Genomic DNA, 27283 nt, shown 5'->3' with positions numbered 1-27283 from the left:
ATTGGCACTTTGATTCTTTCTGAATCTCCTCAACATGTCGATTTGCTTCTTTTTGAATCTCATTGATACGTCGATTTGACTCATTTTGCATTTCTTCTATTTGTTCATCTCTTTTTCTTTCTTTTTCCAATAATTGATTTGACAACTTGGCCACTTTGAGCTTTGTTTCCTTTAACTCAAGGTTGACTTGGGTGCCATATCGCGAATGCGAAGAGGATGGGGTAGGTATGACATATTTTCCCATCCCTCTAACATGGCCAGAACGTTTCCCACCAAGAACTTGTGTAAATATTTAATCTTCATTTAAGACAACTTCTTCGTCATCTAACATATCTAGCATCAAATTCTGCACAAGCAACATAAACTTTAATTAAATAATTTATGCAATTCAATTATATAATGGAAAAGTTATATTTCAATTACTTACGTTTCGTTCTTCACACAGCGGAGTCACAAATGACCCATCTTTCTTTGTGTGAGAGGTCTTATAAAAGTCAATTACCTTAGGTTCCACCCCAATCTGTCTCTTCTGCACATAATAGACACATGATTAACATATGCTCTAGATATAATTATTAAAATAATGTAATAGTATAAAATTATTACCTTACTATGGCGATGACTAATAAAAGATCTATAGCTGGATGTGTGATTGGTCTTCAACATCGATCTATTTGCCTTATTACGTAAGGACTTACGCTTCCAATCTTTGTTGGCAAATGATTCACATATCTTATGCCACGTGGTTTCTGACATATTCTTTTGAACTTTTGTCTTCGCCATTGTTAAGTTTGTATTACCACCGTATTTTAGGAATCTTTGATGAAGACCATAACGAAGTGTTTTATAACTATTTGATAAGGCCAACTCCACACTTGCATTGTGTTCATTCACGTTCTCATCTAAATCTCACTCACTCTGAAACATAATAGATAAGAAAACAATAGTCTTAACATTTTATATTATATGTAGTAATTAACATAACATCAAACTATAAAACTCACCAAAACACGATTTCTTAACAGTTGCCGCTCATTTGGTGGGACACGAGTCCAAGAACCATGCCAGAGATCGGCGTGTTGACGAACAACTATTGTCACCCTCCTACTAAATTGACTAGCATTTTTGCCTACAGGTCCGCTTACCTCAGCGGGGATTTCTATCAGAACGGGACCATGCTTTATTAGATTACTGAACTTAATGGATTTATTCTAACCTCTTTTCTTCTTGCTGGACTAACAGCTATGAGGCAAAATATGAAAACCTAGTTAGTAATTTCTGGTGAAGTAGTTTGTTCAATAACAGAGCTTATTGCACAAATATTATATGTGCACTTACAGGATGTATTGGAGGGTCCGTAGGTCATCATTTGACATGGTTGTACATCAGTTTCAATAGCCACTTGGGATCTAAACTTGTGTCCCCATCTTTATCACTGAGCTGCAATGGCATAGAACGAGTCGTGTGCACACATCATTTTCATCCTCGATTCATTGTGTATAGCTAATTCTACAATAGTAACAATGGATAAGAATATATGAAAATATAAACATACAATAATACTCAAATGATTTCTAATGATTTCTAATGAGGCAAACAAATCATATGCCTATATCATTTAACCGTATATCACAAAACAACAAATAAATTTCACAATATAATATATTCAACACATATCATCTTCAGAGTCTGTATCAGAGTTGCAAGATAACATCTCTTCATGAGCGGAGTTTGTATCATCATTGCTAGATAACTCATCTTCATCATCGTTGCTAGATAACTCCTCTTCATCATCGTTGCTAGATAACTTTTCTTCATCATCATAGGTCGTTTCATTCTCCTCATTATTTGTAACGCCCCGCTTTTACAAAAAGCGTCAGTGAAAATTTTCGAATTTTCCACAAGACATTACTAACTTATTAGAGGTAATTATTGGCAACGGAATAAATGTAATATGAATTGGGAATAGGTTGACACCTCAGAGCTACTACTGAAATACCTCAAAATATATATATAATGAGTCAGTCAGCATAATTATACAGACAGTAATACCAGTCATGCCACACAGGGCTAAATAATTATACAAGCCAAAATCTATATATAACCGGCGAATTATAAATATTGTCTTAAGTTAGGCTAATGGACTACAACAGGGTAGTCCCAAAATATAGGCTATCCAGCCTTACAAAACTGAACCAGGAACCATCTATGTGTCGGGATAGTCCTGATAATCCTCTTCTTCTTCATAGCCTGAACCATTACAAGTACCATACAAAGAGAAGAAAACAACATAAACACTAAAGTAAGTCCGCTGTTTCCAATAATAATATGAGTGCTGATTTATTTATGGAATGCAACACAATGCAATATAGCTTCATGATCATAAGTATACGCAATTCATGTTCTGCAGTTATGATGTGAATATAAATATGATAATAAAGCAATGGTATGACAGTTTTAAGTGTAGAGTTTTAGGTATTTCCCTTTTTCCACTACTCTGTTGGCCTTGGCACGGTTAGCGTGTTATTTGAAACCTTGGTTTCCTCACTTAACTTTTAATTATAATCTTTGGGAGCCTTAGCTCCTGGAAACCTTGGTTTCCCTGGTGACCTTGGTACACCAGTTTTTGTATTTATTAATCTTTTCAGGTATCTCCTCATTCACTGAGAACCTTGGAACTCATGTGAAGCCTCGCATACCCACCGTGGATCTTGATCCAATAGCTTGTTATTAGACAGGTTATTAAAATAATAAAATATGCAAAATCACATGCGCAAACAAGTAAATAAAGCAGTAAACATAATATTATAGGAAAATCAACCAGCTTCGTCCTCAGTAAGTATAGAGATACTTACTAGTTTCTACTCCAAATATTTTCCTTTACAACTGCATAACAATCATTATATGATGATAGCGAATTAATAAAGTATTCTTATGAAATCATTATTACTACCATATTTCTTCCTATAAATCGCAACGGCTACCGAATTAAACATGATTTCTTATTTATCTATTTTAATGCTCACACACCAACTCTTGTACTACTAAAATTATCCTTCACATAATATACTTTAAAAATAAGAATACATTGTCATACAATCAAGCACACATATGATTTTACTCTTCTTTAATTCACATCCTTATAACACACCTAAATATTGCTCACCTCTTTTCTCTTAATATATATATATATATATATATCAAAACCTCAACATATTACTCTCACACTTATATTTCTTGATCCATTTTTAAAACACAATTTATCCATTCTAAATTACTAATCTCATGTAGTAAATACTCATCCATATGTTTACACATATACTCACATGTAAGCTAGCCAACTTTCCATATAACATGCATAATTAAAAACAAGAACAAGTCATGATTTCAAATAGCAATGAACTACTTGATCTTATGAGAAGTTTGAGGGAGAAAATACTCACCCAAAGTTCCTCAATGGCCTAGAGAGTGAGGAGAGTTGCTGTCCAAGAAAGTTCCACTTGCAAAGCTTGGCTTCTTGGTCTCAAAACAAAGGAGGTTTCCACTCACACTCTACTACTGATTTGTGGGAGAATGAGGGTGGTTTTTGGAGCTTAATTGGGCTTGCTAGGTGCTGGAAAGTGGGGTGAAAATGGGGGATTTTCGTGCTACTCTTTCAGCACTAGAGTGAGGGAGAGTTTTGGCTATAGTTTTGTTTCTCCTTCATGAAAATCAACTTCCCATGCAACCTATATATAGTACTCTTGAAGGGCTGAGATTTAACCAACAAATCATCATCCCAATGGCCAGATTTGAGCCAACCAACACCTCAAATTCTTAGCTCAAATCTCCTAGGTTACTATTCCATATCTTGGCCCATGATTGCATGATATCTAAGGAAATCTAGTTGGGCTTCAACCAAAATGGACTAACTAGGCTAACTAAATGTGGACATGATCGTTTGGCATCAAGTACCCCGTATGGGCCCCAAGTTATTAGGTCGAAAGATCAATTTTCGCAGCTGGCGGAAACTGCACTGCACTGGGCGAAGTCGCTCGATCGAAAATAAAGTCGCTCGATCGACCAGAAAGTCGCTCGATCGACTAACCTCAGTGATCCAATTCTCTACATGCATAACTATGAAACTTAATTAAACTAAGAGCAATTCTTAAGTCTTATATTTATGCACATATTGATAACTTAAGTGGGTTGTCTTTCCCGGGTATTACATTATTGGCCTCATCGTTGATTAACATGCTTCTATTAACAACTATTGGTTCCACATCATCTCCACGTAACGGAGTTGAGTCTTCATCGTTTCCTTATTGCACAGGTGCATGACCCCCAACACATTCATCTTCTTTGTCCTCATCACCAAAGCCTTCGTCATCTTCTTCAATCTCTCCCTCTAGTACAGTTGGAACATCGTATGTATTTCTATGGGTCACATTTTGTACTACTTGCCAACTACTACCCAAAAACAGCTCACTCTCTATTTTACTTCAACATCAATATGCAAAACAATTATTTATAAACCACCTAAGTGCCTATTGAAAAACTATAAAACTTTCTAAAGAAAAGTGCATCCCGATTAAAAATTAAGGGAATTGAAATCGCGCGATTACTCACAAAGTAAATATATATATATATATATATATATATAAATAAAAAATAAAAAAAATAAAATAAAAAAGAAAAAAGAATGATGATTGCAAATAATACACATTTATTAAACAATACAAGAATATATAACTCTAGCTTTCTAAAACATTTTTCGATTGATTAACTTGTTTTATCAAAATTCTAAAACTTTTAAATTAAAAAAAGGAATGACTTTAAGCATTCTTAGAAGCCTCACCAAATTTTACTCACCATTGAAAAAAAAATAAATAAAAAATAAAAGGTTGAATATTAACATAATTTCTCTTCTTGAATTCAAGAAAGAAGGAAAAGAAAAAAACATTTAGGCTTAATTAAAACTAAAATACATAGAGACTCTTATTCTACACATATGCATGTGAATCTAAATTAGAAGTACATCAAAACAAAGTGGTTTTCTTGTGATAATTAAGAGAGATATTAAGCTTAATTGTTCTACCTGATTGACACATCCAATAAAGTAAATGACCAATAGAAGCTAAATGTAAAAAGGAGATCAAGCCAAGGTACATTTTAAAAAATAATCTAGTAATCCATCAAATTCATTAACAAAATGTAATCATAAAAAAACAGAAACATATTAAGCTTGATTAAAAATTAAAAACACAGACATATGCAGTACTCTTAGACGTACATGACAACAAAGACGTGCTTTTTGTGTGATAATCTAGTTGGCGCAGTCAATTTAATAATTTCCTAGTCTCAGAAAAAAAAAATTAAAAAAAAAAATAAAAAAAAAAAAACCAAATCAGTCTTGACTGCAAGCCTGAAACGATCACCAACCCCAGTTGAGATAAAACTACAATTAATCCAAGTTGCTCATAAACTATTTTGTGGAAAAGGAAAAAGTTTTAGGTCACATATTGCTATCAATCTACAGGTTTTAGGTGTCACTATTTTCAAAACACAGCATACTTTCGTCCAAAATTGTCCTACAATAAAATATCCAAATCCCAATTCGAAGGCATCACTTTTTTTACTATTAGAACTAAAATAAAATAAACATAAAATTAACCTCTAAACAATAAAGGATCCAAATCCCAATTCAAAGGTTCACAATTTTTTTGGGAGTAAAACGTACAGATCAAAACGAGATAGAGAGTGAGAGAGAGACCTGAGAGAGAGAAACAGTTTTGATGATAGAGAACGCCCCTTTTCTTTGCTTTCTTTTTTTCTTTTTTTTTCTTTTTTTTTTTTTTATTTATTCTGCTTCAGTGCTTCTTAAACTATAACAACCTAGTTTTGGTTTGTGCGGGAAAGACTCCCGCGTGCAACCAATGGAAGTTTTTTATTATTTTTTTTTTTGTAAATATCCTAGCTAGTCGATACCTTTTGTGAGTGGAGTACTGCCAGATTCAATTAATTAGCATTGCTTATGGGTTGGGCAATTGGCTAACTTTGGCCTTTTCTTTTCTTTTTTCTTATATATATATATATATATATATATATATATATATATATTTCTTTATTAATATTTTTTAAAATCAAGGACTAAAGTATTCTTATAAATTCCAAAACAAATAAACGAAAATTAATTGTTTACAAAAATTTAAAAAATTACAATGAACCCCTTGGTTTTTCAAACTTTTTTTTTTTAATTTTGTTATAATTATAATTTCTTTTTATAATTTTCTGAAGCATATTTTTGTCATTGAGAGGCCGACATTGACATTTTTTTGTAGTTTAGATGGAACATTGACAATGGATCAATTTGAGGGGGTATGTGTATTTTTTCCTGAAAAATATGTAAGTTTGTGATCAATTAATTATTTGATCGTATCACGATTAGTCGGACTAATCCACAAGGATAAGACAAAATCCATATATTATTATCATTATTGATCGAACTAATGCACTAGGATAATATATAATACTCACGATCGATCGAAATAATGCACTAGGATCGATCGAATATTCGATCGATCAGAGTAATGCACTAGGATCGATAAGATTTTCTATCAATCCTATCATGATTTACCAAACTAGTACATTAGCATTAATCGGACGCTAGATTGAAAATTCACTTTGTCAAGTTTGATCTATCAAACTCTATCACGATCAATCGGACTAATGCACTGGATCGATCGAATGTTCTATCGATTCTATCATGATTCACTAGGTTAACAGATTCTGTTAGTCAGCCACATCACACTCAATAATAAGCTGATACATGTCCATTACAATTAAAAAAATATATAAATATTTGTTTAAAAAAAATTAAAAATAAAATAAAACAAAAGGGGTAGCCACCACTTTGGGGGTGGCCAAGCCACCCTCGGCCACCTCTGGGGGTGGCTGCACGCCACCCTCGGCCATTTGAAGGCTACCCCTAAAATCTTTCGGCCACCCTCGGCCACTGGGGTGGCCGCGCACCACCCCTAAAGGTGGTCAGGGGTGGCCTGGCAACCCCCACACCGGCAGCCACCCCTTTGTTTTATTTTTTTTAAAACAAATATGTAACGACCCGCTTTTTACAAAAAACGTAAGTAATTATATCTGGATAATTACGTGTCATTAACCATTCAGAGATGATAAATCTAGCAGCGGAAAATACGAATATCTTTTTTTTTTCAAACATCAGGGGCAATTCCTTTACAACACATTCAGAGCTTTAACTGACATCCTCTAGAAATACATTAAAAGTCTTTACACCATTTACAAAGAAACATGTGTCACATATGACACTAAGCATACATGGGACTTAATAAATACAAGTAAATGTCTAAACATGTTACACGCAAATAGTACAAACATTTATGAGTACAAAGTACTGAAATCCTAACTACACAGCTTTAAATCTCTTAAGCTAGCAGTTAATCCAATCCATAATCTTCAGAACCTGCGCAAACATCTATGAGAAGGTGGTTACCGCCACAATCCCATAGTTTCATAAGTGAGCTAACTGTCATTCAACAACATCATGATTTATGCGTTATTTAAGGAACAGAGATATGACATAATGATGTAGTGATAGTTTTCATGCAAAGTTTAACAGTTTAATATAGTCATGACACTCCACTCATATAAGGGCCGTACCCCCGGTCAGCGTATATCTCGAGGCCGTACCCTCTACATTACATTTTATTAGCATGGTTTCCGCACTAGCAGAGTACGTCCCACGTCACTCCACTAGCACTTTGAAAGACAGTAGCAATCAATATGAATTATTGGGTTTTCGGTTCCAGGCACTATTCCCATCCTGAACCTTTGGAAGACGGTAGCAACCAATATTAATAGGTTAATTATTAAATGTATGCAATGATCAATCACACGCATCCAATTAAAATAAAACATAAACACAACACTACTGAAATCCAGTACGACCCTCAGTAAGTAATTTATACTTACAGCCCTTTCGTGCAGTCTCAGTTCATCATCTGCATCAAATACATATTTATATGCATAGAAGGTCAATAACATTCCTTTTAGAAATTCATGCCTAAACATGAATTCCATTTTTATACATATGCACATACATAGAAGCAATCATCTATGGAACACAATCTACATTAATTATTACTTAACATAACATGGTTAAGTCTTAATATTTGCTCAATCAATTAGCAAATCAATACCTTAGAATAATATCGAATCTAGGTCTCAAGTAATCACTTGAGTACAATCTAAAATTCTTAATATCATTCTCTATAGCATAGATAAATCAGCCAACAAGAAACCTATGCATATTTCTAGCAAGATTTCCATATCACACTGTCAATTTTGAAAGCTTTAAACCATAATACTCAAGTCCTAAAACAATGCATTACATGATTAAACTCATAAAATCATTCTTTAATTCTAGAGCTTTACAACTAATAAAGTACTTAGTTTAAACATCACATATACATTTTCAATAATCAAACATTATCTACAACATGGATAGAATATAGCAATTCCTCCTTTGTCAATTAAAACGTATTAGTTTATCATCTATAACCAAAATTGAGGAAGAACCTCCAATTCCTAAAACATAGACCCATAGTTAACACATAGTGAATTTACCCCCAAATAACTTAAACAAATATCATGCTTCACATGGATTCGGTCAACACATGATATATGACTTAACATCAAATAGCCAAGCAATAATAATATATTATCAAATCAATCACCAAATACCATGGTCATGTACAAGCATTCCTTCAATAAGCTAACAGAGAAACACCCCAAAATATTACTACCCTCCTGTACACTTAGCAAACCAAAACGTCTTAATTCAAGAACATATTCCAAAGTAGTACACTAACAAGGCCACTGCCATCAATCTCATAAACACACCCCATCCACTAATCCATCATCAACTAAGGACAATTAATACTAAATTAGGGAACAACTAAACTCAATGAATATCTTAAGAACATGGAAATCCACACTCATCTAAATCAGGTCTTCACTAAATACCATGGCCAAACAATCCAAATGATCAGTCCTCCAACATCAATACACGGTTGGCCAAAACAGGGGATATAATGAACTATAACACTCCCTGCCGACACACACCAGCCCCAATACTCATCCAATATTCAGAGATCCCATCATCGCAGTCCAACCAAAACACTGCAAACCAAGGTACTGACCGGAACAACACACATGCATAAACCTTAAATCAAAACAGGAGATTCATCCAAAATCACCTACACACATCACTGGAATTTACAGCCACCGAACACCACACACGGAACACAATCCAAACCATTCGACCAGCAACAACAGGGGAACAACAACCAAAAAAATACCCCATCATAAATCAATAAAATCCCCTAATCAATCCATAGAAAACCCCCAAAATCATAAACCCTAATTTTACAATAATCCAATCACAAATCAAAATACCCAAGCTAAATCATAGGGTTTTTATACCTTGAAGATTTAATCAGAAAATCCACCGGAGAAAGCCACCGATTCCGCCGGAAAATCCGCCGGAAAACGCAAAGGAAGAACCGGGTCTTCCTCTCTGTCTGACGGGTCACCGGGTCGGGTTTTGGGTCACGGGCCTTCGGGTCTTCGTCTGGGTTGCTGCACACAGGTCACGGCTCACCGGAAACCGCCGTTGGAACTGCCGGACATGGAGGATCGGACCTCCGGAAGGATCGGGTCACACGGATTCTCCCGGATCCGTCGGGTTTAGCTTGCGGGTCGCGGGTTTTCTGGGCTAATGGGTTGTGGATTCAAACCCCTGGGTTCCGCCGATCGTCGCTTTGGCTCTGCCGGCGACGACCCAGCACTACCCACCGAGAACCGGACCTCTGAGCGGTCGGATTTCCCTCCTGCCCCGTCGAGTCTCCCACTCACGGATCCTCTCTCTCCCGATCTCTCGGTCTCTCTCTCTGACTCTCAGCATCTCTCCCCCATTCTCACTCTCTCGTCTCTCAATCTCTCTCATCTCAGTCTCACTCTCTCTCGCTGTCTCTGTTTTCGGGCAACAGAATAGAGAAGAAACAAAGAAGGAAGAAAGAAGAATAAAAGAAATAAGGGAAGAAAAGAAATAGGAACCGGTTGCGAATCACTGAAGAGAGAGAGTGGTTTGATTTTATAGAATAATTAGGATATTATTTTTCTTGTAATCATTATCTCAGTAAAATATCACTCGATATTTTGAACATAACTTAGTAGTTAAGTTTTATAAAATTATCTCCTATAAAATATCTCTCATAGAAATATCTCTCTAGATATTTTACATTGGTCTTTACCATTATGTATAATTTATCAGGATTACAATCTGAGTCCGTTTTGTGTCTAGTTCGTTTCATCGGTAATACTATTATCTCAATATTATTATAACACCTTCAATATATACATTGCAAACATATATATATATACAATAATATTACATACAGTAAATATTACACATTAATATTATTTGATAATATTATCGCATCAATTAATCCACTGATTAATTCAATCTGTTTATTAATTAGTCTCGTAATATTATTAGAGTATAATAATATTATTCTTCATTTATAAAATTACAGTTTATAAATAATAAGACCAAATAATATTTATTTTCATAAATATTCATATATTCCTCATTATTCATCGGGGATTAAAATATCGTGTTTAAAGCCACGTATTTTATTAACTGATCGATGTGAATATTGTTTCCAACAATATTAAGCCGTTCGAGCGTCGAGTCTCTAGAATTGAACGTCAATTCTAGACTTGTCTATTTTATTCGGTCTTAAATTCTCATTTAAGACATTTATTTAATTACTTAAAATCCGGGGCGCTACAAAATATTTATATTTTATTTTTTTCATTTTTTTTTATTGTAATGGACACGTGTTGACTTCCTATTGGGTGTGACGTGATTGACTAACGGAATCTATTAACCTAGTGGATGGAAAATAGGTCTAGGAAGTAATTCGTAATTATTGTTTACTACGAGGACCTCCTACGAATTTTTTTAACCACAAAGAGTGAAAAATAATTATGGCCAACTCCAGGGACTAACTTACAATTATCCATTTTCTCAAACACCATGCCTACCATCTGCTCTTTACAGCAACTTGTTCATTTTTCCCTTTTGCTTTATTTTCCTCTTTACAGGTCAATTATTCTTCATATCAAATGGAATAAAAAAAATCAACAACTTCTTCAACTCAAACCATTCTCTCGTCCAACTCTGTTTCACCTTCACCTTCAGTTTTGTTGCATCGACAATGGGTTTTTTTTTTTTTGTTTTAGATTTTAATTTAAAAAAATTATTAATTTTAGGAGATTTGGCAACAAAAAAAAAAATTACTAAACGGTGTCATTTTAACTGACGTGTCAATGCCTATGTGGATAAATGGTGACTCAACCTAACAGATGTTGCAAAACTGGATGGAAAAAACACGGAATTAACATTTTTCAAATTTGCGAAATTAAAAACTTAAGGAGCGAATCTTTATTTTTAAAAAGTGAAAGAATGATTTCAAATCTCTTGTTATATAAAGGATTTATGATACATTTACAAAAAAAAAAAAAAAAAAAAAAAAAAAAAAAAAAAAACCCTATACTTAACCCCCCCCCCCCCCCCCCCCCCCCCCCCCAAAAAAAAAAAAAAAAAAAAAAAAAAAAAAAAAATTCACCCAAATTGCAATTTTACCTCTAAAGTGAAAAAAGTTGCAATGGACCCCAACCAAGTTTCCTAATTTTGTAATGTAGCCAAGTCTTCTGGAAAAAAAAAAAAAAAAAAAAAAAAAAAAAAAAAAAAAAAAAAAAAAAAGACCAAAAAAATCCCCAAATGCTTCAAAGCCACCCCCAATTTTGTTTTTTGTTTTTTTTTTTTTGTTTTTTTTTAGTTTTTCTAAAAAAGAAATTGATCTTTTCAGGGGTATTTTCGAAAGAATATGTTACATTGAAAAATTATGAAACTTAATTGGGGTCCATTGCAACTTTTTTTCACTTTGGAGGCAAAATTGCATATTAGATTAAACTTTGGGGGGTAAAGTTTAGTTTTTCCAAAAAACAAAAAAAATGTAAGTTAAATACATGAGATATTAGCAACGATTTTTTGTCGCTAATTTGAGTCAAATATATTATTTATGGATCATTTTAGCGACGACTATTCTAGTCGTCGCTAATAGTCAAAGTATTAGCAACGACTATTCTAGCCGTCGCTAATAGTCAAGTACTAGCGACGACTATTGTGGTTTGTTATTAACGACCACTAAGTCGTCGCTAATAAGCTAAATATTGTCGTTAATAGTTTTTATGTAGGAAAAAAATTCCCGCCACAATATAAATGACGACATATTAGCGACGAGAAAATTGTCGTCGTTGATGTTAAAACTTTTTATGACATTAGTGATGACCCCAAAATGCCGTCACTGATAAGCGACTATTAGCGACGACTTGTGGGTCGTCGTTAAAAAATTGGTGGCCGAAGACCATTTTTCTTGTAGTATATATCTTTTAGTCACTTAAAATTTCTCATTTTTCTTTTAACGTGAACCACATACTTGAAGTTTTGACTTTTCTTCTTGTTTCTATCAAACCGATTCTACCCTTTACCACATACTTAGCTTTGTCTTTTTGTTTGACTAGTCTTCACTCTAGTTATTATCTCTTTTATTGTTTAATCTTTCTTTTCTATTATTTTTTCTTGTATATTTTATTTGGACCTAAAAATATCAGGTATATTTTCTTTTCAACGTTACCATTTACAAGTCTATTGAATAAAATAAAACACTTTATTTTATTTTACCACCACACTAAATAAAATTATTTTTATTTAATCTTAATAAACTTATTAAATATTTTTTTGAACATTACAATAACTAACAAGAATGATTAAGATCAAAATGTGTAGTCCTAGAAAGCGCTGTAGCATAGTCGGAGTTATTTGAACTGAAACACTATCATGCCCATATATGGCCATATGATTATGAAAACCAGACACGCACCCCTTTTCAACGTCTCTGTCTACTCTCTCTCTCTTGAAACTTCTAGCAACCATGGAAGACCCATCATCAAAGGACGATAGCCCACAAGTCCTCAAAGTCCTGGAAGCTCTAAAACAAGCCTCGCAAGAGTTACCAGCTCGCTTGAGTCATAAATCGGACTAGTCAAAATCGTCCGCTGATAACATGCTTCTTTCTGTGGTCATGTAATTTACAGTCAATATATAGCACCTTACGATTACGTACCTTTCGCTTTCTTCTTTTCCTTTGTATTTCCTTTTGACCATTGTCAAATATAAGATGTCCAACTTGGGGCCCAAGTTTCGAACCTATGTGATTAGCTCACATGCACAGCCAATATTTTAATGAAAAGAATGAAGTGGTTATCCTATGCCGGTATAAAATAGTTTCATTTGCCCCATATTTCTAATTAATTCTCGGTCTCCTAATATTAATTTAAATGATTAAGTTTACTTTTTCCGATCAGCTTAAGCGCATTTTTGAATAATTTAATATGGTATTAGAGCAGAGCAAAAGTCATGAGTTCGAACATTAATGTCTTCATCATTCACACCCGCATTTCAATTAAATATTTTACACGTTAGGTCTTGCTAATTAAAAAGATAACATTCCGTTTAAGCTTTTAAAATAAGCGGTGATTCAACTCGAGCAATTTACATTTGATTTTTCCTCACCAGGAAGTTGTAAGCAGCCTATAAATGAAACTTGCAACTAAAGAGAAATTAGCAGAAAGTGAAGAGGATTTAACATGATGGCCGGTTCCAGGTTCCATTTCTGTTTCTTCGTTTTGTGTGCAAGCCTTATTATTCCAACCCAATGCCTGGGAGACATCTGCCTGCCGGAGGAACATGTTGCCTTGTTCATTTTCGGAGATTCACTCTTTGATGTCGGAAACAATAACTATATCAACACGACCACTGATTTCAAGTCAAATGTTTGGCCGTATGGTGAAAACTTCTTTAAGTACCCCACTGGCAGAGTTTCTGATGGCCGTGTCATTCCAGATTTCATAGGTAAGACACAGTTATAATGGGTTTCTTTTTTTCTTCTTTGGGACCTGAATTGTTGCACAATTGACTCTTGAACATCGCTGCAGCTGAGTATGTAAAGTTGCCAATGATTCCACCCTATCTACATCCTGGTTATGCTCGATATACTGATGGAGCTAACTTTGCATCAGCAGGAGCTGGTGCTCTCGTCGAAACTCGTCGAGGATTTGTACGTGTATTTGTATATCTAATCAAGTATTTTCACTTGATGGCAGGGCATTAGTTGATTATATTTGCACTATTTTTTTTTTCTTTTGGTCTCCGTCCTTATCAGGTGATAGACCAACATAGTCAACTCAGTTATTTCAAGAAGGTGGACACGCTGTTGAAGCGAGAAATAGGTGAACCACAAGCCAAGAAATTGTTGTCCAAAGCTATTTACTTATTTAGCATTGGAAACAACGATTATTTAGCCCCTTTCACTTCAAACTCCAGCGTGCTTCAATCCTACTCTCATGAAGAATATGTAGATATGGTGATTGGCAACGTCACAACTGTGATCAAAGTAATAACAGTAAATGTTGAATTAATCCAAAATTTAAACAAACTTTTTGATTTTGATTATTTTGATGGTGTACGTTTTATAATTATGCTTTGATGCGTCAGGAAATACATAGGAAAGGAGGAAGGAAATTTGGGTTTGTAAGCTTGGTACCGCTGGGTTTTCTTCCATATACGAAAGCATTCACACCAGAAAATAGGGAGGAAATTACAGCACTGGTTACACGGCACAATAAAGCACTTTCTCATGCCCTCCAGATCCTCGCGAGCCAGCTGAAAGGATTCAAATATTCATATACCAATCTCTACAGTTTTATTACAGAAAGAATTAATAACCCTTTAAAATATGGTATGTCATAGCCATTCTCATAATACAGAACATACTTTACGATTGTAATTTACCAAGACTGACTTTTTTCTATCAAGGTTTCAAGGAAGGGAAGATGGCATGTTGTGGAACTGGTCCATACAGAGGAATTTCAAGTTGTGGAGGGAAGAAATCAGTGAAAGAGTATGAATTATGTGGAAACGCCAGTGAATATGTGTTTTTTGACAACGCTCATCCCACTGAAAGGGCCAACCAGCAACTAGCCAAGCTTTTCTGGAATGGAAATCTTGATGTCACGTGGCCTTACAATCTAAAAGCGCTGATTGAGCAAAAGTGAAGGGAGGGAGATTAATTAATTAACTCACAAACTGCAATTGCCTTTGTATGCTGAGTATTTTGGAAGATGTATTAAAGTAATAAGGATTGGTTTTTCAAACTCTGTTTTAGTTTCTCATGATATCTACAGTACTCACTGCTCTCATATGCTCTTCAAATTCTTAAAATTTGCTTTTCCCTTATTCCAAATACATATAACCACGGTAATAGCTAGGCTTGCAATATGTTGCATGGAGATCGAACAGGGTATCATTAAGATTTCAAAGAAGGGAAACAAACCAGTAGGCTGTGGAAATTGACTAGCTTGCTATGGAAAGAAAAGACTTGTACAGAATTTTCAATGGCATGAGCACCGAACTTAAATATGCCTGATTTTTGAATTTAGATAACTTCATTAATAAGTACACTTAAAGAGTAGAGAGAGAGAGTTTCTGAGAGCTTGTGTTCTCCGGGGGAGGGAGGCGTCGCCTCTCTCCTCCCGGTGGTGCTTCTCCCTCTAGTCTCTTTATGAGCTAGGGTGGTTGTTTTGTTTTCCCCTGGTTTGTTCCAGTGGGAGTTTTTGTTCCCCCCGGCTAGTTTCCGGTGATGGTGTTTGTCCTCCTAGCTGTTGGGGCTATGGAGTTTGTTTATTTGTGTTTTCTTGTTGTTTTGACAGATTCATTTCGTTTTAAGTCGTATTTGGGTGTGACCTCCGTTCGTGTTCTTCCGGCATTCTTTTCTCTTAGATCTATATTGATACGCCGGAGATCTTATGACACGACCACCCAGAGTCTGCTCGCCGTCAGCCTCGATCTGTTCATGCCGCCTCATCTACCGGCGACATTGATCTTCTAAGCTCGGAGCGTGGTCTGCACATGTCGAGGGTATGGCTTGCGCGTGAGAGCCACGAACCATTTTTCGGGCTGGCGAGGTGGTGTTTTCGGGAAGGAATGTTGATTGGCTGCAGCAGGGGTGGCCCAGGTGCGGCGCGTGTAAAACACACGCCGGTGTTGGGGTTGCTCTCCACTTGCCGACTTAGCGTTTTAGTTTCTGTTTTTTGTATATTCTTTCTTTCTTTCACAGTTTACTATTGTAATGAGCTGATAATTACTTGGGCATTTAGGAGGCTTGACAGCTAGACCAGGCTTTGTCACTTTTAGATGGGTGGTGCTTCATTGTATAGAGAGAGCCAAATGTTTGTTCTTGTAATTTTAGCTTGTTGCTTTGGTAACTGCTTTAAGCTAGGTTTGATCCTAACTTAGTGTTTTAGAGATTCTTCATCTCTATTCACTACCTTCAACCTCCGGGTTTGTGTTGTAGTTTTTGGGACTGGTTTATTTGCCTTCAGGCTGGTGTATTTGCCTTTGGGCTTTTTATGGAATGAATGAATGTCCCCGTTCAAAAAAAAAAAAGTACACTTAAAGAGTAGTGGTCCAAAATCCTTTTAGAAAATTAAATTGAAGTAGTTTTCTCCCTAGGAACTTCTAGAAAAGATGATTACTGTCGTCTCTATATATAGACACTCTACCTAGTTACGAAGTATGAAAAAAAAAAATTAAAATGGTCGGTTTCATAATAGAGGCGAAAATTTTCAAGATGATAAAAATTTTAACGTTTTATACTACATTTGTTTCAGCGAAAAATATTTTTTGAAAAATATTTTTCGTATTTTCGGTGTTTGGTGTGACCGAAAATATTTTCGGTTTGACCAATAAAGCATCTTTAGGTTCAGAAAATAATTTTAAATTCTATAAATCATTTTTCGAGTTTGAGTTTCTCCTTCTCAAACCATATGACAATTGGCGTAGCCACATTAAGGCCAGCAGGGACCATGGCTCCTGCAATTAGTTTTTTAAAAAAAAAAAATTATTTTAACAGAAAATTTGTTAAGTAATTAATCCACGCCCCCACTGAGATCTCAACAAGAGCTCATCAAAATCAAGATCTCAACAAAACAAAAAATAATATAAATATATATCCTACACATCTCATTTTCAAATCCATCATTAAATTTATGGGACCTACATTAGGTTTTTCAAATTCAATGGTGGATTTGAAACTTTGTTGGATGGAGATATATAGGGAATGTATGCAATGCTGGAGCCACATTAAAGCCAGAGAGGTCGTGGCCCATGCATTTAGTTTTAAAAAAAAAAAATTAAATTAAATTAAATATGATTGAAGTTCTAATGATCGTCTCTGCATATGCTGACCTTTAGTTCATCTTATTTTGGAGATTTTTGGAGCTTCACATAAAGGCAATACTAGATGACATTTTTACCAGTATTTAGTTATTCTTAATTCATTTGTAGTTGTTTTAATTCATATTATGTTATAAAATATTTAGTTTCTATTTTAGATTGTGTTTATTATATTTTTTGTGTATAGTGAAAATATAGAACACACACACAAAAAAAAAAAAAAAAAAAAAAAAAAAAAAAAAAAAGAGGTCCTCCCAAAGATACGCTCAGCATACCTAAGAAAGGATCTTCAAATTCCACGTCCGCTTCAAAGTGTGGTCGAAGTTGGATCCACACTTCTCGAGCATCTGTATAATCTGGATGTCCGTGGAGTGAAATTGCATGCCGGCAATATTGCATAATCAAGGAGAAAATGAAACAGGTGACAAACTATACAACAAAAAAAAAAAAAAAAAAAAAAAAAAAAAAGACTTCCTTTCTTTATTTCTTTTAGTAAAACGTGCATAAAGGGCAAGAACTAACGCCTACTCAATCTCCGTTGCCGGAGCCCGGGGCCCAATCGGAGATTCGGGCTGGACTTATTTTCCGTAATGCACTTGGCATTTCTTTTGATATTGGAAATAGAACCTCTCTAGTGGCCCTGAACAACATACCTAAAAAGGTATCTTCAGATTCCACGTCTACTTCAAAGTGTGGTCTAAGTTGGATCCACACTTCTCGAACTTTTGTATAATCATTTTTTAAGTTTGAGTTTCTCATTCTCAAACCGCATGACAATTGACGAAGCTACGTCAAGGCCAACAGGGGCCGTGGCTCCTGCAGTTGGTTTTAAAAAAATTATTTTATAAGAAAATTTATTAAGTGATTGATCCACGTCCCCACTGAGTTCTTAACAAGTGCTCGTCAAAATGAGATCTCAATAAAACGTGAAATGATATAAATATATATCCTACACATCTCATTTTCAAATCAATCATTGGATTTATGGGACCCACATTGGGTCCCACAAATTCAATGGTGGATTTGCAACTTTGTTGTATGGAGATATGTACGGAATGTATGCAATGGTGGAGCCACATTAAAGCCAGAGGGGTCGTGGCTCCTACAATTAGTTTTTTTAAAAAAAATAAATAAATAAAATTGAAAAGTATGAAGCTCTTTCAAATTGCATTCTTATTTATTTGTTTTTTTATATAGTTCTCTCATGATTTTTTTTTTTTTTTTGCCACGTAGAATTCTCGTCCAAAAGTAAGTTTTTTTTTTTTTTTTTAGTTTCAGTTTTCTATTATAAATTGCAGCAGTGACTTCTAAATTGTAGTCATTTTAATTTTTTATTTTATTTTTTATGTATAGGTACTTCTTCTATTATTTATATTATAAGAAGAAAAAAAATAAATATTTTTTTTGTTTTAAAATTATTTGAGTTACTAAATTGTTGAACCATTAACTAGCTAATTTGTCCGTTTTAAATGTATCTTTTGTAAGCAAATTGAAAAATTAAAATATAATTAAAGGTCTAATGATCGTCTCTGCACATGCTGCCCTTTAGTTCATCTTATTTTTGAGATTTTGGAGCTTCACATAATGGCAATACTATCTGACATTTTTACTAGTATTTAGTTATTCTTAATTCATTTGTAGTTGTTTTAATTCATATTATGTTATAAAATATTTCATTTCTGTTTTAGTGTTTATTATATTTTTTGTGTATAGTGAAAATATAGAACACAAACAAAACAAAAAAAAAAAAAAAAAAAAAAAAAAAAAAAAAAAAGGTCCTCCAAAAGATAAATTTCTCGCTCCGCCACTACTTTGGTGGTCCTGATTAGCATACCTAAGAAGGTTCAAATTCCACGTCCGCTTCAAAGTGTGGTCGAAGTTGGGTCCACACTTCTCAAGCATCTGTATAATCTGGATGTTTGTGGAATGAAATTGCATGCCATCAATGTTGCGTAATCAAAGAGAAAATGAAACACGTGACAAACTATACAAAAAAAAAAAAAAAAATGACTTCCTTTCTTTATTTCTTTTGATAAAACGCGCATAAAGGGCAAGAACTAACGCCTACTAAATCTCCATTGCCAGAGCCCGGGGGCCCAGTCAGAGATTCGAGCTTGACTTATTTTTTGTAATGCACTTGGCATTACTTCTTATATTGGAAATAGAACCTCTTTGGGGGCCCAGAACAACATACCTAAGAAGGCATCTTCAGATTCCACATCCACTTCAAAGGGTGGTCTAAGTTGGATCCACACTTCCCGAACTTCTGTATAATCATTTTTCGAGTTTGAGTTTCTCATTCTCAAACCGCATGACAATTGACGGAGTCAGGCCACGTTAAGGCCAACAGGGGCCGTGGCTCCAGCAATTGATTTTATAAAAATTATTTTATAAGAAAATTTGTTAAGTAATTGATCCACGCCCCCACTGAGATCTCAACAAAAGCTCGTCAAAATGAGATCTCAACAAAACTAGAAATGATATAAATATATATCCTACACATCTCATTTTAAAAATAAATAAATAAAATACTGGCCCTCCCAAAGATAAATTTATGGCTCTGCCACTGCTTTGGTGGTCTTGATTAGCATACCTAAGAAGGTATCTTTAGATTCCACGTCCACTTCAAAGTTTGGTCGAAGTTGGATCCACACTTCTCGAGCATTTGTATAATCTGGATGGTCCGTAGAGTGAAATTGCATGTCGGCAATGTTGCGTAGTCAAAGAGAAAATGAAAAATGTGACAAACTATACAAAAAATAAATAAATTAATTAATTAAAAAGACTTCATTTCTTTATTTATTCTGGTAAAACGCGCATAAAGGGCAAGAACTAATGCTTACTCAATCTCCGTTGCCGGAGCCTGGGCACCCAGTCGAAGATTGGGGCTTGACTTATTTTTCCTAATCCACTTGGCATTTCTTCTGATATTGGAAATAGAGCCTCTCTAGTGGCCCTGAACATCATACCTAAGAAGGTATCATCAGATTCCACATCCGCTTCAAAGTGTGGTCTAAGTTGGATCCACACTTCTCGAGCTTCTGTATAATCATTTTCTGAGTTTGAGTTTCTTTTTCTCAAACGGCATTACGATTGACGGAGCCACGTTAAGGCCAGCAGGGACCGTGGCTCCTGCAATTGGTTTTTTTTTTAAAAAAAAAATATATATATATATATATTTTATAAGAAAATTTGTTAAGTAATTGATCCACGCCCCCACTCGTCAAAATTGAGATCTCAACAAAACGAGAAATGATACAAATATATATCCTACACATCTCATTTTCAAATCTATCATTGAATTTATAGGACCCACATTAGGTCTCACAAATTCAATGATGGATTTGACTTTGTTGTATGGAGATATGTAAGAAATGTATGCAATGGTGGAGCCACTTTAAGGCTAGCAGGGGTCGTGGCCCCTACAATTGGTTTTAAAAATAAATATATAATAATATTTTATAAGAAAATTTGTTAAGTAATTTATCCACTCTCCCACACGCAGTTCCTTATTGGATTTTTTTTATGAGCCACGTAGGATAGGTATATAGACTTGTAATGCAAGGTTCTTTTTAGAGTAAAATGTATTGTAAGTTATAATAGATTACAAATTAATAAAAAAAAAATTATAAAAAAAAAATACCAAATTGAAAAGTATGAACCTCTTTCAAATTGCATCCTTATTTATTTGTGTAACAGTTTAATTAACTGCTACTAATTTTCTAGTGTTTTGATTGATGAATTGTAATAGAATTGGATAGAAATAGAAAGAAATTGAGGAATTGATAAAGGAACAGAATAACAGTAAAATTGATAAATGAAAAATACAGAATTCAGCCACATTCGAGAGGGCCAATCTCCTAACACATTCGAGAGTGCAATTCTTTTGCTTACCAAAGTAAACAAATGACTAATCTTATATCTACTACAATGAAGCTATGGCCTTTATATACACATAACCCAGGCTCATTATCACTAAAGTAAAGTAAGCCCAGCCCACTAAGCTAATAAGGCCCAAGCTCATTATTTACTAATATACCCATGACATTACCCACCCCTTGAAGCACCTTGCCTACAAGGTGAGGTTATGTTTGCAAAAAATAAGTTTTAATACTGGTTGCTATATATATATATATATATAGCCCCCAATTGTTAGAAGCCCAATATTGTGTCTCCCCCATTCAGCAAGATCCAGCCCATTGTAGAATCTACAAACTTCTAAATTCTACCTCCTAAAGACACGTGCCCCTTAGCCTGTGCAACTTCCAGGTGCTTCTACATGCATGTGGACTCCAACTTTGACTCAAAAAAAAAAAAAAAAAAAAAAATTGAAATGGACTCTAGTTGTCACTTGTGGATACCACATGTCCTTCATTTTAGCACTTTGGCCAGTTGTAAGCACGAAAATCCGATTCTCCTTAAGAAAAGTTGCGAGCTAAAGTACACTTGAGAATTAAGTGACTTCTAAATTGTAGTTGTTTTAATTTTTTATTTTATTTTTTATGTATAGGTACTTCTTTTATTATTTATATTATAAGATAATTTTATTTTTATTTTTATTGTTTCTTTTTGTTTTAAAATTATTTGAGTTACTAAATTGTTGCAACATTAACTATCTAGTTTGTCCATTTTGAATATATCTTTTGTAAGAAAATTGAAAAATTAAAATATGATTGGAGGTTTAATAGTCCTCTCTGCACATGATGCCCTTTAGTTCATCTTATTTTTGAGATTTTGATGGAGCTTCACATAAAGGCAATACTAGGTGACATTTTTACTATTATTTAATTATTCTTAATTCATTTGTAGTTGTTTTATTCATATTATGTTATAAAATATTTCATTTCAAGTTTACATTGTGTTTATTATTATTATTATTATTATTATTATTATTGTCTATAGTAAAAACATAAAGGAAAAAAAAAAAAAAAAAACCTAGCCCTCCCAAAGATAAATTTCTAGCCCCGCCACTGCTTTGGTGCTCTTGATTAGCATGCCTAAGAAGGTATCTTCTAATTCCACGTTCGCTTCAAAGTGTGGTCAAAATTGGATCCACGCTTCTCGAGCATCTAAATAATCTGGATGTCCGTGGAGTGAAATTGCGTGCCGGCAATGTTGCATAATCAAAGAGAAAATAAAACACGTGACAAACTATTAAAAAAAAAAAAGACTTCCTTTCTTTATTTCTTCTGGTAAAACGCTCATAAAGGGCAAGAACTAACGCCTACTCAATCTCCATTGCCAGAGCTCGAAGCCCAGTCGGAGATTCGGGCTTGACTTATTTTCCCTAATCCACTTGGCATTTCTTCTAATATTGGAAATAGAACCTCTCTGGTGGCCCTGAACAGCATACCTAAGAAGGTATCTTCAAATTTCACGTCCGCTTCAAAGTGTGGTCTAAGTTGGATCCACATTTCTCGAGCTTCTATATAATCATTTTTCGAGTTTGAATTTCTCATTTTCAAACTGCATGACAATTGACGGAGCCATGTTAAGGCCAATAGGGGCCGTGGCTCCAGCAATTGGTTTAAAAAAAATATTTTTTTTATAAGAAAATTTGTTAAGTAATTGATCCACGCCCCCAGTGAGATCTCAACAAGAGCTCATCTAAACTGAGATCTCAACAAAACGAGAAATTATATAAATATATATCCTACACATCTCATTTTCAAATCTATCATTGGATTTATGGGACTCACATTGGGTCCCACAAATTCAACGGTGGATTTAAAACTTTATTGTATGGAGATATGTAGGGAATGTTTGCAATGGTGGAACCACATTAAGGCCAGCAGGAGCCGTGGCCTTGCAATTGGTTTTAAAAAAAATAATAATAATATTTTATAAGTAAATTTGTCAAATAATTTATCCACGCACTCACACGCAGTTTCTTATTGGATTTTTTTTTATAAGCGACGTAGGGTAGATATGTAGACCTGTAATGTCTGGTTCTTTTTAGAGTAAAAAGTATTGTAAGTTATAATAGATTACAAATTGAAAAAAGAAAAAAAGAAAAAAAAAATTGAAAAGTATGAACCTCTTTCAAATTGCATCCTTATTTATTTTATAGTTTTCTCTCATGGGTTTTTTTTTTTGTTTTGTTTTTGTTTGTCACGTAGACTTCTCTTCCAAAAGTAAGTATATTTTTTTTATTTTTTTTTAGTTTTAGTTTTCTATTCTAAATTGCATCATTGACTTCAAAATTGTAGTTGTTTTAATTTTTAATTTTATTTTTTATGTATAGGTACTTCTTCTATTATTTGTATTATAATTTTTTTTTTCTTTTTGTTTCAAAATTATTTGAGTTACTGTAAATTGTTGCACCATTAACTAGCTAGTTTGTCCGTTTTGAATATATCTTTTTTTAAGAAATTTGAAAAATTAAAATATGATTGGATGTCTAATGGTCGTCTCTGCAAATGCTACCCATTAGATCATCTTATTTTTGAGATTTTGATGGAGCTTCACATAAAGGCAATACTATGTGACATTTTTACTAATATTTAGTTATTCTTAATTCATTTTTAGTTGTTCTAATTCATATTATGTTATAAAATATTTCATTTCTATTTTACATTGTGTTTATTATATTTTTTGTGTATAGTAAAAATATAAAGAGAATAAAATATTTAAAAATTTAAAAAATTTAAAAAAAAAAAAAAAAAAAAATTTAAAAAAAAAAAGGCCCTCCTAAAGATAAATTTCTAGCTCTGCCACTGCTTTGGTGGTCTTGATTAACATACCTAAGAAGGTATCTTCAGATTCCACGTTCGCTTCAAAGTGTGGTATAAGTTGGATCCGCACTTCTCGAGCTTCTGTATAATCTCAATCTCTATGGAGTGATACTGCATGACCGCATTGTTCCATAATGAAAGTAGTGGGGGGCAGTAGTTTGGGTGAGAACAGAGGCGGGGGTGAGGGTGAGGGTGAGTGTCGGGGTTAGGGTTGGGGTCGGGGTCGGGGTTGGGGTTGGGGTGGGGGTGGGGGTGAAGTTGGTGGTAAGGGTGCAGGTTGTAACGTCCCAACCTAAATTCAAGGACGGAGTGGGAAATTAAAATCAATTAACCACAAAACGTTATTTCTAAATCTTTAAACAATCATCGCAGCTGAAAACTTGAATAATTTTTGTCTTTGAATTGACCATAAACATTTCCAATAAACTAACTAGAGCTACTAAACAATTACTCAATATTATTACCAATTACAATCATAAGGTACAAGTCACTACATCACAAAGAGAGACTGACTTAGGTCAAGTCAGTACCTCACCAAATAGGATCACAAAGGAATCCATGTGCTAACTTCTAAACTCGTACACGAACTACCACACGTGACACCTAAACTGCAACATAAACAACATCTACACAGTCGTGGTGTTAGCCACGTCCGCATAGGTGGAATAGTGAGTCCACGGTCTCTGCAATATAAACTCACTAAGTTTTTGTAATAAGCCGATATTTCTTTCTTTCTATCATACATTTACAATAACAGCTACCATTAATATAATACTTCATTTTAAGACATTTCGTAACTGATAAGGTACAAACTGGCATTTTATAAAAAAGTGAAATCATACTACATAGCTGTGAATATATACAAATGTTCCAATCTCCAGCTTAGAGGCACATATATATATATATATATATATATATATATATATATATATATATATATATATATATATATATATATATATATATATATATATATATATATATATATATATATATATATATATATATATATATATATATATATATAAACTCATCTACAATATACTACATATTCACCATGTGACTTAGCTATACTTGTATATAAGCTTTCCAAACCTTTGGGAAATACGGGTATACGAATATGTCTCAGCATAAACAAATGATATCATAACTCAGTTGTACACGTATACAAGCTTGCCAAACCTTCGAGAAATACGAGCATACAAGCACATCTAAGCATGCAACCATTTATCTTCGTATGAATGTCATAACACTCAACTATACACATATACAAGCACTCCACGACTTTTGGGGAATACAAGCATACAGGTACGTCTAAGCAGAAAATGAGTGGAACCATAATCCAGGTATGCAAAGATACAAGCATTTCCAAACCTTTGGGAAATACCAATATCTATGCACATCTAAGCATATCACAACCCAACTATACTCATATACGCGCATTTCCAAACCTTTGGAAAATACAAGTATCTAAGCATAATTAAGCACGATGCCTTATAAATCATCATATGCAAACCAGTCATAACTATATGCATATGCTCTATTCCATTCAAACTCATAGGCATATTGCTATGTATGTCTAGCATGAAAATCAATAATAAAACATTTCAAACATCATCATCGTGCTTTGCATGCTTTCATAGGTTTTCATCATATCATAGTGCTGATGGGACTTTCACCCAAACGGTCTTAGTTTCGTGGTGCCTATGAGACTCTCAGCCAAACGGTCTTTGTCTCGTAGTGCTAATGGGACTCTGACCCAAATGGTCTTACACGTGATGTCGATGGGACTCTCACCCAAACGGTCTTAGTTTCGTGGTGCCTATGAGACTCTCACCCAAACAGTCTTTGTCTCGTAGTGCTAATGGGACTCTAACCCAAACGGTCTTGTTGCTTAATGCCGATGGGACTCTCACCCAAACGGTCTTAGTTCAGCGTGTCATGTTCTCGTTTTCGTTTCACATCATGCTCTATGCATTCGTGCCATAACATCATCATGTCCAAGCTTTCACATACTCATGCATCATTTAACATCATATACTTTTCACATCATTTGCAAACTTTAACATGAAACCTTTGACTCATCATAAAAACTCATAAAACATATCCCATTTCTCAATCTCATAAACATACTTTGAAGCATTATCAAATCATTTCTCATTTCTTATTTCATAAACATACTTGAAAACTCATAAACCATCATCAAATCATATCTCAATATAATTGAAGGTATTGAAAGCATTCTCAAAATACGCATTATCACAAAATGTCATCGACTCGAATTAAAGTAAATATATCATTTAGTAATACCATAAAACCTCAAAACTTTGTATCTTTTCTCAGTGAGTTAAATACTCACCTTTGGTAGACTGCATAGGACTCACGACTCAAGTACTCTCCCACGTTCTAGTTACCTTGAACTCTACATTGGAGAACAAGTTGGAGTCCCCAATCTCATTTTTATGTGCTTGCAAACAATCGTAGTGTTAGACTCAACTAAGCTATCGAACATTATACTCTATGATACATAAAATCACCCACGTGCTCACACGTAACATTTCTCGCTTTCTAAAACTAGCTAAATACCTTGACTACTATTAAGTTAATCATTGTGTTAGTATTTTATATTGGCTACTTTCTTGATAAACAAAAACACTTTATGTAATGGTTGCGATTTAACAGGATGGTCAGTTCTCAAATTCAAAATCTTCATGTATTCAGACAATGTTCAAATCAAAGCATGTGACTAATCACAAGCATCTTGAAGATATTCATGAAGAGTCCTTGCAAATTCCATGGCAAATCAACTGGTTCCTATGCAACCATCCGGACGGGCCTTTGAAGGCGTTCGAACGCTCCTCAGTGTCTAGCAGATTTACATTGAAGACGTTCGAATGACAGAGCAATACCATCCGGACCCTAGGTCAATCAGTATTCAACAAGGAGTTGGATTTCAGAAGTTGACACTGTTAGGGAGTCTCTGCAAGCTGTCCAAACGACGTGGCAACACGTCCGGACGCTATCCAGCATTTTAGAATATTCTAGTATTCAGTTCGAACGCTACAAGGAGTTATAGCAAAGACCGTCCGGACGCTCGGCCAAGCCGTCTGGA

At 34.4% G+C, this 27283-nt stretch overlaps 1 protein-coding gene and 1 long non-coding RNA gene across 2 annotated transcripts; one reads left to right on the top strand and one right to left on the bottom strand.

Moving 5' to 3' along the window:
• Nucleotides 1-7225: 7225 nt before the first annotated feature.
• Nucleotides 7226-10289, bottom strand: LOC133863829 (uncharacterized). Its single transcript, XR_009899448.1, has 2 exons — nucleotides 9499-10289; nucleotides 7226-7489 (listed from the first exon to the last, which is right to left on the bottom strand). It is a non-coding gene; the product is annotated as an uncharacterized LOC133863829 (long non-coding RNA).
• A 3458-nt stretch (nucleotides 10290-13747) lies between these two features.
• Nucleotides 13748-15357, top strand: LOC133864080 (GDSL esterase/lipase 1-like). The gene is made up of 5 exons (XM_062300283.1): nucleotides 13748-14056; nucleotides 14140-14261; nucleotides 14367-14597; nucleotides 14699-14942; nucleotides 15020-15357. Exons 1-5 carry the CDS (start codon nucleotides 13792-13794, stop codon nucleotides 15256-15258), a joined length of 1101 nt encoding a protein of 366 aa, XP_062156267.1. The 5' UTR covers nucleotides 13748-13791; the 3' UTR covers nucleotides 15259-15357.
• Nucleotides 15358-27283: the final 11926 nt, after the last annotated feature.

The sequence above is a fragment of the Alnus glutinosa genome, chromosome 3, assembly GCF_958979055.1.
Source record: "Alnus glutinosa chromosome 3, dhAlnGlut1.1, whole genome shotgun sequence".
Taxonomy (NCBI): domain Eukaryota; kingdom Viridiplantae; phylum Streptophyta; class Magnoliopsida; order Fagales; family Betulaceae; genus Alnus; species Alnus glutinosa.
Note: the sequence above shows the minus strand (reverse complement) of the source record. Positions and strands in the feature narration are given on the sequence as shown.